The sequence below is a fragment of the Callorhinchus milii genome, unplaced genomic scaffold, assembly GCF_018977255.1.
Source record: "Callorhinchus milii isolate IMCB2004 unplaced genomic scaffold, IMCB_Cmil_1.0 Scaffold3, whole genome shotgun sequence".
NCBI lineage: Eukaryota > Metazoa > Chordata > Chondrichthyes > Chimaeriformes > Callorhinchidae > Callorhinchus > Callorhinchus milii.
Genome location: NW_024704744.1, coordinates 340,589 through 358,732, shown reverse-complemented (window position 1 = coordinate 358,732; position 18,144 = coordinate 340,589). Strand labels below are relative to the sequence as shown.

At 49.3% G+C, this 18,144-nt stretch overlaps 1 protein-coding gene across 1 annotated transcript; it reads right to left on the bottom strand.

Annotated features, from left to right (window-relative positions):
* Positions 1 to 3,063: 3,063 nt before the first annotated feature.
* On the bottom strand, positions 3,064 to 17,861 carry LOC103172099. Its single transcript, XM_042332869.1, has 5 exons — positions 17,678 to 17,861; positions 16,440 to 16,781; positions 12,293 to 12,634; positions 5,568 to 5,912; positions 3,064 to 3,484 (listed from the first exon to the last, which is right to left on the bottom strand). The coding sequence occupies exons 1-5, from the start codon at positions 17,724 to 17,726 to the stop codon at positions 3,387 to 3,389; spliced, it is 1,176 nt and encodes a 391-aa protein (XP_042188803.1). The 5' UTR covers positions 17,727 to 17,861; the 3' UTR covers positions 3,064 to 3,386.
* Positions 17,862 to 18,144: the final 283 nt, after the last annotated feature.

The following is an 18,144-nucleotide window of genomic DNA, read 5'->3' as shown; positions in this document are numbered from 1 at the left end:
ACTGATGTGGACAGCAGACTGTAACGGGACTGTTTTTGTCAATAAGTTCAGGAAATGTTTGTAAATAAGGTCACAAAAATACTCGTAAATAAACGGTTTAGGAATTGGAATTAACAACAAGAAGATTACTATGACTATTAAAAAAATAAATCAATGAAAATAATTGTAAATACACGGAACAGAAACTTTAATCGCAAATATCTATTGTCACTTGCAACCGCCTATGTTAACAAACTCAAATAGTCACCGACGTGAAGGTGCAGGAGGTGAACCACTCGCTATCCACAAGTATAAGTATCGATGGCAGGACACGGCACAGTCACTACAGCAAATACAACGATAGACCTTCTGAAGCTGAGGCCGTCATGAATCTGGGGCTAAAGCCACAAGCCACTCAGCTCTCAGTCTGGATGCTGTCAAGGTAACCACAAAGGGAAGGTGAGCAATTAGGTGAAAGCAGAGGCCTTTGAAGTGATACTAGAAGCCTCGGAGTGAGCAAGAACATTGGGAGGCTTCACGACATAACAGAGCCCAACTACACAAGGACAGTCCCAAATCTCCCACTGGCTGAAGTCTCCTGCACCAGGCTCCGTGAGCCTATCACCCCTGTCCTCACCCGGCTCCACTGGCTCCTCAACCCCAGTGGATCCAGTTCCAGATCCTTGTTCTCACCTTTACATCCCTCTACGGTCTTGCCCCACCTGACCTCTGTGACCTCCTTTAGCCCTATCGATCTGCCCGCACTCTCCGCTCGGTGAGCAGCAGCCTACTTCATGTCCCGGGCTCCCCCCACCATCAGCCATCGAGCTTTCAACCATCCTGCCCCCACTCTCAGGAACTCCAGCCAGTGTCCCTCCAACTCACCCCATCCCTCTCCTCGTTCACAGCATTTCTCAACATGTAGCTCATTGATCGCACTATTGGTCATCTTTCCTCCCCCCCCCCCCACCCGCAGCTTCATCCCCCGTGTTTTACACCTTTAAAAGGAACTGAAGCATTTTTCAAAATGGATGATTGTGGCGTGAATTTGTTCTGCAGTAACTCAGTCCTTAACGGCATTATGTCATCTGCTGAAACCTTCCGGAATATGTTCAACCAGAGTTGGCAACTCTAACAGTGACGCTCCCTCTACACTGTGCTACCAATGTAGTGACTGTGTGGCTAAGGAGCAGCTGCTTTGCTAACAGTAGAGCTGCACAAACAGCATGGACAACAACAAGAAGATTACATTTGTATAGCGCTTTTCACGTCAGGACGACTATCCAAAGCACTGAAAACAGCATTTCAGACCTGAGCTGGGGTCAGGGGGGGGGAGGAAGGGAGGGGAGGGGAAGGGAGGGTGACCTATGGCATGGTCGAAGAGGGTTTTGAGGTGGGACTTGAAGGGGCTAAAGAGGGGGTGAAGCAGAATGATTGGGGAATGTAATTCCAGAAGTTGGGGGAGAGTGGCTGAAGGCTCTCCTGCCAATAGTGGGGCGGGTGGGTCGGGGGATGTGGAGCAGCCAGAGCCCGCTGAGCAGAGGGAATGAGCAGGTTGGTAGGAGGTTAAGAGGTCACAGAAGTAGGGTGGAGCGAGACCATGGAGGGCTTTGGATGTGAGGACCAGGATCTTGAACTGGATCCTCTGAAGGATAGGGAGCCAATGGAGTCGGGCGAGAGTGGGGGAGATGGGGCCACGGAGTTTGGTGCGGGAGAGGACACGGGCTGCAGAGTTCTGGATTATCTGCAGTCTGTGTCGGGAGGAGTTGGGAAGGCGTTTGCATAGTCGAGCCTGGAGGTGATGAAGGCATGAACCAGAGTTTCAGCGCCTGAGGGGTGAGGTAGTGACGGAGTTGGGCGATGTTACAGAGGTGAGGGAAGGCAGAGCGGGTCATGGCTTGGATGTGGGGAAGAAGACAGTTGAGGGTCGAACAAGACACCTTGGTTCCTGACTGACGGTGAGTTGTAGTGTACACCATGGAGGTTGATGCTGCCAGAGCCTGAGGTGCGGAGGCGCTGGCGCGAGCCAATCAGGAAGGCCTCAGTCTTGTTCCTACAGTCAACTGTAGGAAATTTGCCCTCATCGAGGCTCGACTATGGAAACGTCCTGCTTGTCGGCTTTCCCAACTCCTCCCTCCATAGGCTGAAGATAATCCAGAACTCTGCAGCCCGTGTCCTCTCCCGCACCAAACTCTGTGATCCCATCACCCCACTCTCGCCCGACTCCATTGGCTCCGTATCCTTCAGAGGATCCAGTTCAAGATCCTGGTCCTCACATCCAAAGGCCTCCATGGCTTCGCCCCACCCTACCTCTGCGACCTCCTAACCCCCTAACAACCCACCCGTTCCCTCCCCTAAGCCGGCTCTGGCTGCTCCAAGTTCCCCGACTCACCTGCCCCACCATTAGCGGGAGAGCCTTCAGCCACTCTTCCCCCAACCTCTGGAATTCCATCCCCCAGGCACTCTGCCTGGGCCCCTCCTTAGCCTCCTTCAAGTCCCGCCTCAAGACCCTCCTCTTCGACTGTGCCATCGGCCACACCCCTTCCCCTCCCCTCCCTTACCCCCCCCAACCCCAGCTCAGGTCTGAAACGCTGTACTCTGTCCAGCGCCTTGGGACGTCCTCCCGATGTGAAAGGCGCTATACAAATGTAATCTTGTTGTTGGGACCCCCTGATGTTGTGACAAACACTGAAAACCAGCCCCAGGTGCACTCACCGGCCTGATCCCTGAAGCAGAGACATTGACGGCATCTGGAGCTGAGCTGCGGTCCCGAGTCTGAGAAACGGCTGTGAACTTAACAATAAAATGCAGTGGCTTTGAATGGAAAGTGTCTGAATATTCGTCACAATCTCTCTCCGGGCACATTGGGAAGTCACAGCTTCTGATCGGGTGCAGCTGAACCTGAGGCTGATTTTAATCTCTTTATTCCCAGGTCTTTACACAGTCACCAACTCACACTAGGTTTCCAGCACAAGAGAAGGCACCACTGGAACTCTGTAATCCCTTTACCCTGATCGCTCCCCATCGTGTCTGTGCTGGTGCTCACTCCCCACTGCAGCTCTTCATTAACCTCCACCTTCTCAAATCCTTGCATATAATTCCTCCTGTATTTATCTAATGCCCAGTAAACACTATTCTGGTTTGAAGAGCCATGTGGGCGAGGCATTCCACACTCTAACCCCGTCTGTAAAATATCTCCTCTAAATTGACACGTTCCCCTGATGATAACATGACTTTGTGCCTCGTGTCACTGCCTCTGATCAGATGACGTGTGGAGGTCCTGTGTGGAACTTGGGAAAAAGACTCCTTACATTTGTCACATCTTCATTTCCCCAAAGTCTGACAAGTCGCCTTCAGTGTGGATTAGTTCAGGTAAAACATGGAGGCAAATGTACAGGACTGTTTCTTCACAAACTACACATCTTGTAGGTAAGAAAAGCTGCTCCAACACAGGCCAGGACTCCCAGAGCTGTCCCCATGTTGATCCAGACCTGTTCTCTGCTCCCTGTGTCCAGACAATGTGGAGAGAATGAGAGAATCAGAGCTTCAAACAACAGACATTTACAAATGTAATCACAATGCAAGAGACATTACAATATAAATTTACATTTACAGAGTGCCTTTGACACAAATGACAGTAGGAACAGGAGTATGGCATTCAGCCCCTCGAGTCTGTTCCCCGTTACATTAGATTATGGCTGATCTGTGCCGCAACTCCAATTGGAGTTGGAATCGCCTTAGAATATCCTCCCGACATGAAGGTGCTACGTAAATGCAATTTGTTATTGTTACGATCAGCTTAGTTTAGGGTGTGTACATTTCCCAGACGATGATAACTCTATAGTGGGGCAGGTAGATAGGGCAGTAAAAAAGGCATTTGGTGTACTGAGCTTTAATAATAATAATAATCCTTGCATTTGATATAGCGCTTTTCACGTCGAGAGGACGTCCCAAAGCGCTTCACAGAACACACTGTAAAGTGAATTGACTGTATGTTTGTGGGCGAACGCGGCAGCCAATTGCGCACAGCAATGTCCCACAAACAGTCGTAGATTGAAAATGACCAATTTATTATTGTTTTTTTTTGGTTTTGGAGGGATTATTATTAGGCTCTGTGTGGAGTAAGGAAACTTGCCCAAGGTTTGGCCCTGACCTGCCGGGGATTGAACTCAGGTGTCTCACTTGCAAAGCGAGTGCTCTAACCACTGAGCTACAGGACTCCCCTTATTAGTAGGGCATAGAGTATAAGAGTAGGGGTTATGGTTAATCTGTACAAAACACTGGTTAGGCCTCAGATGGAGTACTGCGTCCAGTTCTGGGCACCGTACCTCAGGAAGGACATTAAGGCACTGGAAAGGGTACAGAGGAGATTCACGAGAATGATACCAGGAATGGGGAACTTTATCTACGAGGACAGGCGGGAGAAGGTAGGACGTTTCCCATTAGAGCAGGTTACAGAGAAGGTTACGGACAACCTGTATCCGCTGGTCAGTGTGTCTGTGACCCGCGGTCACAGTCTGAAGATATCACCAAAAGAAGCAGAGGGGAGGGTTAGAAGAAATGTTTTCACTCAGCGAGTTGTTGGAATTTGGAATGATCCGCCCGAAAGGGCAGTGAAGTCCGATTCGATAACAGCTTTTAAGAGAGAACTGTACAGGTATCGGGGAAGACGGGTTTGTGGGGTTATGGGGTGAAAGCTGGTGATTGGGGTCAGTGAGAGTGACGCTCTGTCAAAGAGCCTCACAGACTCGATGGACCGAATGGCCTCCTTCTGTGCCGTAACATTCTATGAATCTATGAATACATTACTACTCTGAATCTCTCCCATGTTTTGGTGCAATGAACAGACTCATTGTAAATACCTTCCATTCACTCCCAGGTTAATGTTTAGGTGTGAGTTCAGGGTGTGTACCTACATACAGTGAGAGTTTAGGGTGTGTACCTACATACAGTGAGAGTTTAGTGTATGTACCTACACACAGTGAGAGTTTAGGGTGTGTACCTACATACAGTGAGAGTTTAGGGTGTGTACCTACATACAGTGAGAGTTTAGGGTGTGTACCTACATACAGTGAGAGTTTAGGGTGTGTACCTACACACAGTGTGAGTTTAGGGTGTGTACCTACACACAGTGAGAGTTTAGGGTGTGTACCTACACAAAGTGAGAGTTTAGGGAGTGTACCTACACACAGTGAGAGTTTAGGGTGTGTACCTACACACAGTGTGAGTTTAGGGTGTGTACCTACACACAGTGTGAGTTTAGGGTGTGTACCTACATACAGTGAGAGTTTAGGGTGTGTACCTACACACAGTGTGAGTTTAGGGTGTGTACCTACACACAGTGAGAGTTTAGGGTGCGTACCTACACACAGTGAGAGTTTAGGGTGTGTACCTACACACAGTGAGAGTTTAGGGTGTGTACCTACACACAGTGAGAGTTTAGTGTGTGTACCTACACACAGTGTGAGTTTAGGGTGTTTACCTACACACAGTGAGAGTTTAGTGTGTGTACCTACACAAAGCTCCTGAGGACATTTGAGAAGCTGAAATCTGACAGTAAAATCTGGACACAGTATAAGTTTACTCACATGTTACGTTCAGTCGGGTCCCGTTCCCACAGACATCTCCCCACACACAGCAGTGATAGACGGCAGCGTCACTGACTGTCACTCGTCTGAGTATCAGAATGTAGGTGTTATTGGAGGTGACTCTGGACGGCTGGAGACGCTGATTAACATCTTCGTGATCTGTTTTCCTGCCATTTGTATCATGTGTTAAAATCCACTCCCTCTGCTGTCCCGGGAGTTGTCGGTACCAGTGTACATCGTTGCGGCTCACGTCTGCGTTCTCCATGGAGCACTGTAACCGGGCCGGGTATCCCACTGCGACACGTTCCAGGGTCGGGGACTGAATGAGGAGAGGATCAGTCGTACCTGTAAGGGAAAAATCTCTGTCAGTTACAGTCCAGCCTGGAGGGAACAACATCAACAACAAAATTACATTTATAGTGCGCCTTTCACGTTGGGAGGACGTCCCAAGGCTTTGCACAGTCAGGGGTCAGGACCCGAGCATGGGGGAGGGGTGGGGTAGGGCTGAGCTAAGGCAAAGAGGTGGGAGGGTGACCGAAGGCACGGTCGAAGAGGAGGGTCTAGAGACCGGCCTTGAATTATTATTTATTATTATTTTTATTATTATTGAAGGAGGCAAGGGAGGAAGCGAGGTGAAGGGACCGTGGGATTGAGTTCCAGAGTGTGGGGGCAGAGAGGCTGAAAGCCTGGCCACCGATGGTAGGGTGAGTCGGGCGGGAGACATGGAGCAGACCGGAACCCACTGAATGGAGGGAGCGGGCAGGTTGGTAGGGAGTCAGCAGGTCAGAGAGGTAGGAGGGGGCAAGTCCATGGATGGCCTTGAAAGTGAGGATGAGGATCTTGAACTCAATCCTCTGTGGGATGGGGAGCCAGTGGAGTCGGGCGAGGGTGGGAGTGATGGGGTTGGGCGAAGGTGGGAGAGATGGGGTCGGGCGAGGGTGGGAGTGATGGGGTCACAGAGCCTGGTGCGAGAGAGTACATGAGCTGCAGAGTTTTGATGATCTGCAGCTTGTGAAGGGAAGAGTTGGGAAGGCCGATGAGGAGGGAGTTTTCGTAATCGAGCCTCGAGGTGACGAATGTGTGGGTGAGGGGGAGCCTGAGGGGTGAGGCAGTGGCAATGTTGCGGAGGTGGTGGTAGGCAGCGCCGGTCATGGGGGAGAAAGGACAGTTCAGGGTCAAACAAGACTCCCAGGTTCCTGACTGGCTTAGTGAGGTTGAGTGTGCAACCGTGGAGGCTGATGCTGCGAGTGCCCGAGGTGCGGAGGCGCTGGCACGAGCCAATCAGAAGGGCCTCGGTCTTGCTAAAGTTCAGCTGGAGAAAGTCCCTCGTCTAGGACTTGATGTCAGACAGGCAATCGGCCAGGACGCCAGTAGTCCTGGAATTGAGGGTGGAGGCAGAAATATAGAGTTGGGTATCATCCGCATACGTTTGGAAATTTACCCTACGTCTGCAGATGATGTCACCAAGGGGGAGCATGTAGAGGGTGAAGAGGAGGGGACCCAGGACAGAGTCCTGAGGAACACCACACAAGACAGTGCGGGGGGTGGAGGAGAAGCCGTTTGCTGAGACGAGGTGGAGTCGGTGTGATAGGGAGGACCTGAACCAGTCAAGGACAGAACCTTGAAGGTTGAGGTGGAAGGAGAGGCGGTGGAGGAGGATTGAGTGGTCCACGGTGTCAAAGGTGGCGGAGAGGTTGAGGAGGATGAGAAAGCAGAGGGAGCCCTGGTCACACATGGTCAGTATGTCGCTTGTGACTTTGACCAGAGCATGTGGCGGTAGATGGATAGCTGTGATGGATCGAGGGAAGATTTCTTCAAAGTGGAGTTGATAATGACTGTTTTGAGGAGGGAAGGAACAGCGCCAGATGACAGGGAGAGGTTGATGATATTGGCAAGTAGTGGGGCAAAGAGCTGGAGCTGAGATTTGAGGAGAGGGGTGGGGTTGGGATCCAGGGAACAGGTGGTGGGCTTCATGGAGGATATGGTGGTGATTATAGAGGGGTTGAACATTCCTACACTGATCACAGACAATTTGTTTAGTCACTGATTCAAATAAGTGACTAAACTAAATATAATAATAATAATAATCCTTTCATTTGATATAGCGCTTTTCACGTCTTCTCGACATCTCAAAGCGCTTCACAGAATAGACTGTAAAGTGAAGTGACTGTATATTTGTGGGCGAACGCGGCAGCCAATTGCGCACAGCAATGTCCCACAAACAGCCGTGGATTGAAAATGACCAATTTATTATTGTTTTTTTTTAGACGGATTATTATTAGGCTCTGTGTGGAGTAAGGAAACTTGCCCAAGGTTTCGCCCTCTGCCTGGAATTGAACCCACGTGTCTCACTTGCAAAGCGTGTGCTCTAACCACTGAGCTACAGCACTCCACAATATTGTCACTAACATTATATTAAATTACAAGCTGTACCTGTAGCAGCTTCATTTGCGACCAAATGATCCAATATGGAATGCAGATTAACAGACAGACAGACGCACAGACAGACATTATAGATTTACACATTTTGACATTATACTCAGTGGGAGGGCTCCTGTGGGAGGGCTCCTTTTTATATATTTCTCTCTCAGTCTCTGTCTCTCTCTCTTGCTATCTCTCAGTCTCTCTCCTAATGTCCCTCGGGGCCAGGTCCCCTGCAGTTTCTCAAACAGAAATAGGGGTATTCGCCCCCCGCCCCGATGTGACTCTCGCTCTCTCCCTGTGTGACTCTCACTCTCTCTCTCGCTCTCTCTCTCTGTCTTTCGCTCTCTTTCTCTCTGTGTGACTCTCATTCTTTCCTTGTGTGACTCTCTCTTCAACAATTCACTCTCTGGAGACTCTCTCCTTGTGTGACTCTTTCTCTCCTCTCTCTCCTTGTGTTACTCTCTCTCTCTCTCTCCTTGTGTGACTCTCTCTCTCTCGTGTGACTCTCTCTTTCCATCTCTCTCTCTCTCTCCTTGTGTGACTCTCTCTCTCTCACTCCTTGCATGACTCTCTCTCCCCCTCTCTCTCTCAATGTGATTTTCTCTCTCTCCCTGTGTGACTCTCACTCTCTCCCTGAGTGGCTCTCGCTCGTTCTCCCCATGTGACTCTCTCTATCTGTTTCAATCACTCTCTCTATCCCTGTGTGACTTTCACTCACTCTCTCACTGTGTGACTCTCTCACCCCTTGTGTGACTCTTTTTCTCCCTGTGTGACTTTCTCTCGCTCTCTCTCTCTCTCTCTCTGACTCTCTCTCTCTCTCGCTCTGTGTGAGTCTCTTTCTCTGACTGTGTGACTCTCTCTCCCTACAACTCTCCCTCTCTCCCTGTGTATCTCTCTCTCTCTTCTCCTGTGTGACTATCTCTCTCTCCCTGTGTAACACTCTCTCTCTCCCTGTGTGACTCTCTCTCTCCCTGCATGACCCTCTCTCTCTCTCCCTGGGTGATTCTTTCTCTCCCCCTGTGTGACTCTCTCTCTCTCGCTCACTCTTTCATTTTCATAGATTCATAGAATGTTACGGCACAGAAGGAGGCCATTCGGCCCATCGAGTCTGTGCGGCTCTTTGACAGAGCGTCACTTTCACTGACCCCAATCACCAGCTTTCTCCCCATAACCCCACAAACCCGTCTTCCCCGATACCTGTCCAGTTCTCTCTTAAAAGCTGTTATCGAATCGGACTTCACTGCCCTTTCGGGCGGATCATTCCAAATTCCAACAACTCGCTGAGTGAAAACATTTCTTCTAACCCTCCCCTCTGCTTCTTTTGGTGATATCTTCAGACTGTGACCGCGGGTCACAGACACACCGACCAGCGGAAACAGCTTGTCCTTATCTCGCCTGTCGAAACCTTTCATGATCTTGAAGACCTCTATCAGGTCCCCACGTAACCTTCTCTGCTCTAATGGGAAAAGTCCTAACTTCTCCACTGTCCTCATAGCTAAGGTTCCCCATTCCTGGTATCATTCTCGTGAATCTCCTCTGTACCCTTTCCAGTGCCTTAATGTCCTTCCTGAGGTACGGTGTCCAGAACTGGACGCAGTACTCCAGCTGAGGCCTAACCAGTGTTCTGTACAGATTAACCATAACCCCTACTCTTATACTCTATGCCCTACTAATGAAGCTCAGGACACCAAATGCCCTTTTTACTGCCCTATCTACCTGCCCCACTACCTTTAATGATTCACTTACTTGAACACCCAGATCTCTCTGTACGTTCACCCCCTTAAGATTGAGCTCCAAGTCTATATTGCCTCCTATCATTCTTCCTCCCTAAGTGTATCACCTCACACTTATCCACATTGAAATCCATCTGCCACATGTCAGCCCATTCCACCATTCTGTGTGTGTCTGCCTGCAGTTGGTTACAGTCCTCCTCACTATTTCCTACCCGACCGAACTTGGTATCATCTGCAAACTTGGAAATAGTGCTCCCTGTGCCCCATTCCAGATCATTAATATATATTAGAAAGAGCAGTGGTCCCAATACCGATCCCTGGGGGACACCGCTGCACACCTCCTCCCATTGCGAGAAACACCCATTAACCACCACCCTCTGCTTTCTGTCACTCAGTCAGTTCCTAATCCAAACTGCCACTGTCCCCTTAATACTGTGAGCCTCTAATTTTTTTATTAATCTCTTATGTGGAACTGTGTCAAAAGCCTTTTTGAAATCCATGTAAATAACGTCCACCGCATTTCCCTCATCAACCCTCACAGTCACCTCTTCAAGACTTTCTATTAGATTTGTTCGGCAAGATTTGCCTTTAACAAATCCATGTTGGGGGTCTCTAATTACCTCGTGTTCCTCTAAGTAGAGATCTATTCTGTCCCGGATTACGGTCTCCAGTAGCTTTCCTATTACCGAGGTTAGGCTGACTGGCCTGTAATTTCCGGGTTTGTCTTTCTGCCCCTTTTTGTAGAGTGGGGTAACATTAGCCACTCCCCAGTCTCTCTGCACCACTCCGTGTCCAATGAAGATTGAAATATAATGGCCAAAGCCTCCGCTATTTGAACCCATATCTCCCACAGCAACTTTGGGTGAAACCCATCTGGTCCTGGGGACTTATCAATTTTGAGCCCAGTCAATCTTTCCCTGTGTGATTCTCTTTCTCTTTGTGTGACTACGGCTCACTCTCTCTCTCCCCGTGTGTATCTCTCTCTCTGTCTTTCACTCTTTCCTGTGTGATTCTTTCTCTCTCCCTGTGTGACTCTCACTCACTCCCTGTTTGACTCTCTGACTCTCTTTCTCTCTCTGTAATTCACTCACTCTCTCCTCCTGTGTGACTCTTTCTTACTCTCGCTGTGTCTTTCACTCTTCCCTGGGTGATTTTCTTTCTCCTTGTGTGACTCTCACTCTCTCTCTCTCTCTCTCTCCTTGTCTCACTCTTTCCCTGTGTGACTCTCTTTCTCTCTCTCTTGCGGACTCTCGCCAGAGACTCTCTCCTTGTGTAACTCTTTCTCTCCCTCTTTCTCTCCCTGAGTGACTCTAACTCATTCTCCCTGTGCGATTCTCTTTCTCTCTCCTTGTGTGACTCTCACTCACTCTCTCTCTCTCCCTGTGTGACTCTCTCAAGACTCTCTACTTATGTGACTCTCTCTCCCCGTGTGACTTTCTCTTCCTCTGTGTGTCTCTCTCTCTCCGTGTGACTTTCTCTTTCCCTGTGTGATTCTCTCTCTCCTTCTCCCTGTGTGACTCTCTCTCTCTCACTGTGTGACTCTCTCTCTCTCTCTCTCTCCGTGTGACCCTCTCTCTCTCCCCGTGTGACACTCTCTCTCCCTGTGTGACACTCTCTCTTCCTGTGTGACACTCTCTCTTCCTGTGTGACTCTTACTCTGTCTCTTCCTGTGTGACTCTTTCTCTGCCTGTGTGACACTCTCTGTTTGATTCTCTCTTTCTGTGTGACTCTGTCTCTGTGATTCTCTCTCTCTCTCTCTCTCTGTGACTCTCTTTCTGTGTGACACTTTCTCTCTCTGACTCTCTCTCTCTCTCTCGGTGTACTCTCTCTCTCTATGTGACTTTAATAATAATAATAATAATAATCCTTGCATTTGATATAGCGCTTTTCTCGTCGGGAGGACGTCCCAAAGCGCTTCACAGAACACACTGTAAAGTGAATTGACTGTATATTTGTGGGCGAACGCGGCAGCCAATTGCGCACAGCAATGTCCCACAAACAGTCGTGGATTGAAAATGACCAATTTATTATTGTTTTTTTTTTCTCTGTCTCTCTCTGTGTGACACTCTCTGTCCCTGTGTCCCTGTCTTTACCTAATCTTCGCGGACCTGCCCTTGTCTGGTTCGATTCCTATCTCTCTCACGCCTCCACTTTTATGTCTATCAGTTTCTCCTCCAGTCCCTGCACTGTCACGTCTGGCGTCCCCCAGGGCTCTGGCCCTGTCTCCTCTTTAATATCTACATGCTCCCCCCTTGGTGATATCATCCGCAGACATGGGGTCAACCTCCATATGTATGCAGATGACACCCAACTCTATCTTTCTGCCCCCACCCTCAACTCCTGGTTTGATAACAACTTTTAAGACAGAAGTAGATAATTATTTGGGAGGTCAAGTTTGCAGGGCTATGGGGAGAGCAGGGGAGTGGGATTGATTTACATAGCCCTTTTCAAAGAGCCGGGGCGGACACGATGAGTCGAATACCCTCCTTCTGTGCTGTATAATTCTATGATTCTCTCCCTGTGTGACTCTCACTCACTCTCTCTCAATTGATTTGATGGTTCACTTACCGATCACAGTTACCACAGTCCCAGTTCCAAAGATAGTTGTGTGCACAGCACAGGTATAGATAGAAGAGTCTGTGAGACGTACATCAGTGATCGTCAGAGTACAGCTGTTGTCAGTGAGATTTTTCTTTGACCCAAAACGTTCAGTAACATCGTACCTCTGAACGTGATTTTGATAATGAGTTATAATTTGTCGATTTCCTTGTCCAGGCCGCCGCTGGTACCAGTGTAGATGTATTTTCCCCATTTCACCGTTCTTCATGGCACACAGTAAGTGGACGGTCTGCCCCTCTCTCACAGTTACTTGGGCCGGTGACTGAGTCAGGACAGGAACTCCCGTTCTCCCTTTAAACAGTGAACAGGTACAAACTGTCACAGGGCGAGGAGTCAGACACACATACAGAGCAGCAGATTTAACACCTATCTATGATTAAAGCCACAGTGCTGTTCCAGAAACAATCGTGGATTGAGTGACCACGTTATTTATTTACATTTTTAAGGAGTAAAGAGTATGTAAAAATATTTAAAGCGTATATTTGTGAAACGCGGCAGTCAATTGCGCACAGCAATGTCCCACAAACAGCCGTGGGTTGAAAATGACCAATTTATTATTTTTTTTAGACGGATTATTATTAGGCTCTGTGTGGAGTAAGGAAACTTGCCCAAGGTTTCGCCCTCTGCCTGGAATTGAACCCACGTGTCTCACTTGCAAGGCGTGTGCTCTAACCACTGAGCTACAGCACTCCACAATATTGTCACTAACATTATATTAAATTACAAGCTGTACCTGTAGCAGCTTCATTTGCGACCAAATGATCCAATATGGAATGCAGATTAACAGACAGACAGACGCACAGACAGACATTATAGATTTACACATTTTGACATTATACTCAATGGGAGGGCTCCTGTGGGAGGGCTCCTTTTTATATATTTCTCTCTCAGTCTCTGTCTCTCTCTCTTGCTATCTCTCAGTCTCTCTCCTAATGTCCCTCGGGGCCAGGTCCCCTGCAGTTTCTCAAACAGAAATAGGGGTATTCGCCCCCCGCCCCCATGTGACTCTCGCTCTCTCCCTGTGTGACTCTCACTCTCTCTCTCGCTCTCTCTCTCTGTCTTTCGCTCTCTCTCTCTCGCTCTCTACCTGTGTGACTCTCACTCTCTCTCTCTCTGTCTTTCGCTCTCTCTCGCTCTCTCTCTGTGTGACTCTCATTCTTTCCTTGTGTGACTCTCTCTCCAGCAACTCACTCTCTGGAGACTCTCTCTTTGTGTGACTCTCTCTCCCCATCTCTCTCTCGCTCTCCTTGAATGACTCTCTCTCTCTCTCCCCCTCTCTCTCTCACTGTGATTTTCTCTCTCTCCCTGTGTGACTCTCTCTATCTCCTTGTGACTCTTTCTCCCCCTATGTGACTCTTTCTGTCTCTGTAACTCTCACAGTCTCTCACTGTGTAACTGTCACTCTCGCCCTTTGTGACTCTCACTCCCTGAGTGAATCTCACTCACTCACTCTCCCTGTGTGAATCTCTCACTCTCTGTCTCACTCTGTCCCTGAGTGATTCTCTCTCTCGCTCCCTGTGTGACTCTCTCTCTCTCCCTGTGTGACTCTCTGCCTGTGTGATTCTCTCTCTCCCGGTGTGACTCTCTCTCTCCCTGTTTGACTCTCTTTCTCTCTCTGTAACTCACTCACTCTCTCCTCCTGTGTGACTCTCTCTTACACTCTCTATGTCTTTCACTCTTCCCTGGGTGATTCTCTTTCTCCTTGTGTGACTCTCACTCTCTCTCCTTGTCTCACTCTTTCCCTGTGTGACTCTCTTTCTCTCTCTCTGTGGGACTCTCCCCAGAGACTCTCTCCTTGTATTACTCTTTCTCTTCTTTATTCTCTCCCTGAGTGACTCTCACTCATTCTCCCTGTGTGATTCTCTTTCTCTCTCATTGTGTGACTCTCACTCACACTCTCTCCCTGTGTGAATCTCTCTCACTCTCTCTATGTCTCTCACTCTGTTCCTGAGTGATACTCTTTCTCTCTTCTTGTGTGACTCTCACTCACACTCTTTCATCACCTCCGGAACATCGCCAGACTACGGCACTACCTCACCCCTCACGCGGCTGAAACTCTGGTCCACACCTTTATCACCTCAAGGCTGGACTATGGGAACTCTCTCCTCGCGGCCTTCCCGCCACCTCCCTCCACACTACAGGTCATTCAGAACTCTGCAGCTCGTGTACTGTCCCGCACCAGACACTGCGCCAACATCACTCCCACCCTCACCCTCGCCCTCGCCCTCACCCTCGCCCTCACTCGCCTCCACTGCTCCGCATCCCCCAGAGGATCGATTTCAAGATCTTCATCCTCACCTACAAGGCCATTCACGGCCTCGCTCCCTCCTACCTCTCTGACCTACTATCCCCCTAACTACCTGCCCGTATTCTCCGTTCCTCCGGCTCCGGTCTGCTCCACGTCCCCCGCCCCAACCGCCCTACCATCGGTGGCCTTCAGCCTCTCAGCCCCGAGGCTTTGGAACTCTATCCCCCAGTGCCTTCGCCGCTTCCTCCCTTTCCTCCTTCAAGGCCGGTCTCAAGACCTTTCTCTTTGACCTTCAGCCTTCAGCTCCGCTCTCGACTCTCTACCCCCTCCTCGCTCCCTCCCTTCCCTCCCCTCAACCTGACCATTTCCACCCTCCTCGCTCCCTCCCTTCCCTCACCCTGACCATTTCCCCCCAATGCTCGGGTCCCGACACAACTGTCCAGCGCCTTGGGACGTCCTCCCAATGTGAAAGGCGCTCTATAAATGAAACCTTGTTTTTGTTGTTTCCCTGTGTGAATCTCTCTCTCTCTGTCTCTCACTCTTTCCCTGTGCGACACTCTCTCTCTCCGTATGACTCTCTCGCACTCCCTGTGTGACTCTCTTTCTCTCTCTGTAACTCACTCACCCTCTCTTCCTGTGTGACTCTGTCTTACTCTCTCTGTCTTTCACGCTTCCCTGGGTGATTCTCTTTCTCTCTCCCTGTGTGACTCTCACTCACTCTCTCTCTCTCTCTCTGTCTCACTCTCTCGTTGTGTAACTCTTTCTCTCCCTCTTTCACTCCCTGAGTGACTCTCACTCATTCTCCGTGTGATTCTCTTTCTCCTTCGTTGTGAGACTCTCACTGACTCTCTCCGTGTGTGACTCTCCCTCTCCGTGTGACACTCTCTCTCTTCCAGTGTGACTCTGTCTCTCCGTGTGACTCTTTCTCTCCGTGAGACTCTCTCTCCGTGTGACACTCTCTCTTCCTGTGTGACTCTTTCTCTCCCTGTGTGACTCTCTTTCTGTGTGACTCCACCTGTGATTATCTCTCTCTGTGACTCTCTCTCTGTGTGACACTCTCTGTGACTCTCTCTCTCGCTCTATGTGACTTTCTCTCCCTATGTGACTCTCTTTCTCTCTCTCTCTCTGTCACTCTCTCTCTCTCTGTCACTCTTCCTGTGTGATTCTCTCTCTCTCTCTCTCTCTCTGACTCTCCCTCTGTGATTCTCTGTGTGAATCTCCCTTTCTCTGTGTCACTCTCTCTCTCTGTGAGACTTTCTCTCCCTATGTGACTCTGTCTTTCTCTCCGTGTGACTTTCTCTATCTCGCTCCATGTGACTCTCTCTCTCTCTCTGTCTCTCTCTGTGTGACACTCTCTGTCCCTGTGTCCCTGTCTTTACCTAATCTTCGCGGACCTGCCCTTGTCTGGTTCGATTCCTATCTCTCTCACGCCTCCACTTTTATCAGTTTCTCCTCCAGTCCCTGCACTGTCACGTCTGGCGTCCCCCAGGGCTCTGGCCCTGTCTCCTCTTTAATATCTACATGCTCCCCCCTTGGTGATATCATCCGCAGACATGGGGTCAACCTCCATATGTATGCAGATGACACCCAACTCTATCTTTCTGCCCCCACCCTCAACTCCTGGTTTGATAACAACTTTTAAGACAGAAGTAGATAATTATTTGGGAGGTCAAGTTTGCAGGGCTATGGGGAGAGCAGGGGAGTGGGATTGATTTACATAGCCCTTTTCAAAGAGCCGGGGCGGACACGATGAGTCGAATACCCTCCTTCTGTGCTGTATAATTCTATGATTCTCTCCCTGTGTGACTCTCACTCACTCTCTCTCAATTGATTTGATGGTTCACTTACCGATCACAGTTACCACAGTCCCAGTTCCAAAGATAGTTGAGTACACAGCACAGGTATAGATAGAAGAGTCTGTGAGACGTACATCAGTGATCGTCAGAGTACAGCTGTTGTCAGTGAGATTTTTCTTTGACCCAAAACGTTCAGTAACATCGTACCTCTGAACGTGATTTTGATAATGAGTTATAATTTGTCGATTTCCTTGTCCAGGCCGCCGCTGGTACCAGTGTAGATGTATTTTCTCCATTTCACCGTTCTTCATGGCACACAGTAAGTGGACGGTCTGCCCCACTCTCACAGTTACTTGGGCCGGTGACTGAGTCAGGACAGGATCTGCTGTTCCCCCTTTAAACAGTGAACAGGTACAAACTGTCACAGGGCGAGGAGTCAGACACACATACAGAGCAGCAGATTTAACACCTATCTATGATTAAAGCCACAGTGCTGTTCCAGAAACAATCGTGGATTGAGTGACCACGTTATTTATTTACATTTTTAAGGAGTAGAGAGTATGTAAAAATATTTAAAGCATGCAAGTTTCAATTGGAAAAGGCATGCTCAAAAATAAACAAGAGTTGTTTATTCAGTGACAAATAGCCATTGATATGGACTGAATCTCAGTGTCAGCTGGTCAGGGCTGGCTCTCCTGTATCCACAGTATACAGCCTCTTAGCACACACCAGCAATCTGTGCTGTGCTCCAAACACTGCTTCCTATTACACCACATCCACATCAGTGGCTGGAATTCCTCAACACACTGACTCTGAGCATCAGTCTAGTTCTTGTGTAGGCTGTAGCTCACACAGGGTGGTCCCAAACATGGTGGTCAATCTCCTCCCAGTGAGCAGCCTGACCTGGCTTTACTGTAGAGTGTCAAGGGTGTGAGTGGAGAGAGCGCGGAAGTGACTGTAGGCAGGGTCAAACAGGAAGCGTTTCAGGTATGATCTGAAGATGGACAAGGAGGGAGCGGTTAGATGATTGAGGCAGTGAGTTCCAGAGACTTGGGGTGTCGTGCCTGAAAGCACGGCCGCCGATGTTAGAGCAGAGGAGACGGGGAATATGCAGGAGGCCGGAGCCCGTTGAGCGAAGTGAACGAGTAGAGGAGTAGGGTGAGAGCATTGTCATTAGTACTCAGTGACATCCTGAAATCTTTCAGCTCGTCTCATATACAAGATAACACAGACTCCCAACACCCACACACAACAAAGCATCTCCTCTCCCTGCCTCCCCACCTCACTTACCTGCCATAACACATAGGAGCAGCCTCACAGTAAAGAGAATCGTGTTCATTTCAGCAATGCTCAGGTTACATGTTGAGAAATGTGGAGAAGCTGTGATGGAGCTCAGTCAAATTCCCTTTCCCTGTAGCACTCATTGTACCTCATGTAAAGAGGACGAAACAGCCAGAGAGAGAGAGAGAATGTGCCAACCTGTCACAGCAACACAGACCACAACAGATTGATACCTTTTTACAACAACAATTTGCATTTTTATAGCACACCTCACTCAGGGTAGCTTGACAGTGGCAGAGCATGTCGCCGAGATGTAGGGAGTGACCGTAGGCACGGTTGAAGAGAAAGGGGGAGGAGGCGTCAGGCAGAGGGATAAAGCTTTGGAGCATAGTGGCTCAAAATGTGACCAACGATGGTGGAACAGAGATCACAAGAGAGAAGCAGGAGGCCAGAGGCAGTCGAGCGGAGGCAGCGGA

Bases quoted from the DNA above. Each gene is read 5' to 3' on its own strand.
- LOC103172099 (XM_042332869.1), bottom strand. From the start codon at position 17,726: ATGAACACGATTCTCTTTACTGTGAGGCTGCTCCTATGTGTTATGGCA. The intron at 16,782-17,677 runs GTAAGTGAGGTG...CACTGTTTAAAG, and splicing joins GCTCCTATGTGTTATGGCAG to GGGGAACAGCAGATCCTGTC. The intron at 3,485-5,567 runs GTGAGTAAACTT...GTCTGGACACAG, and splicing joins GACCCGACTGAACGTAACAT to GGAGCAGAGAACAGGTCTGG.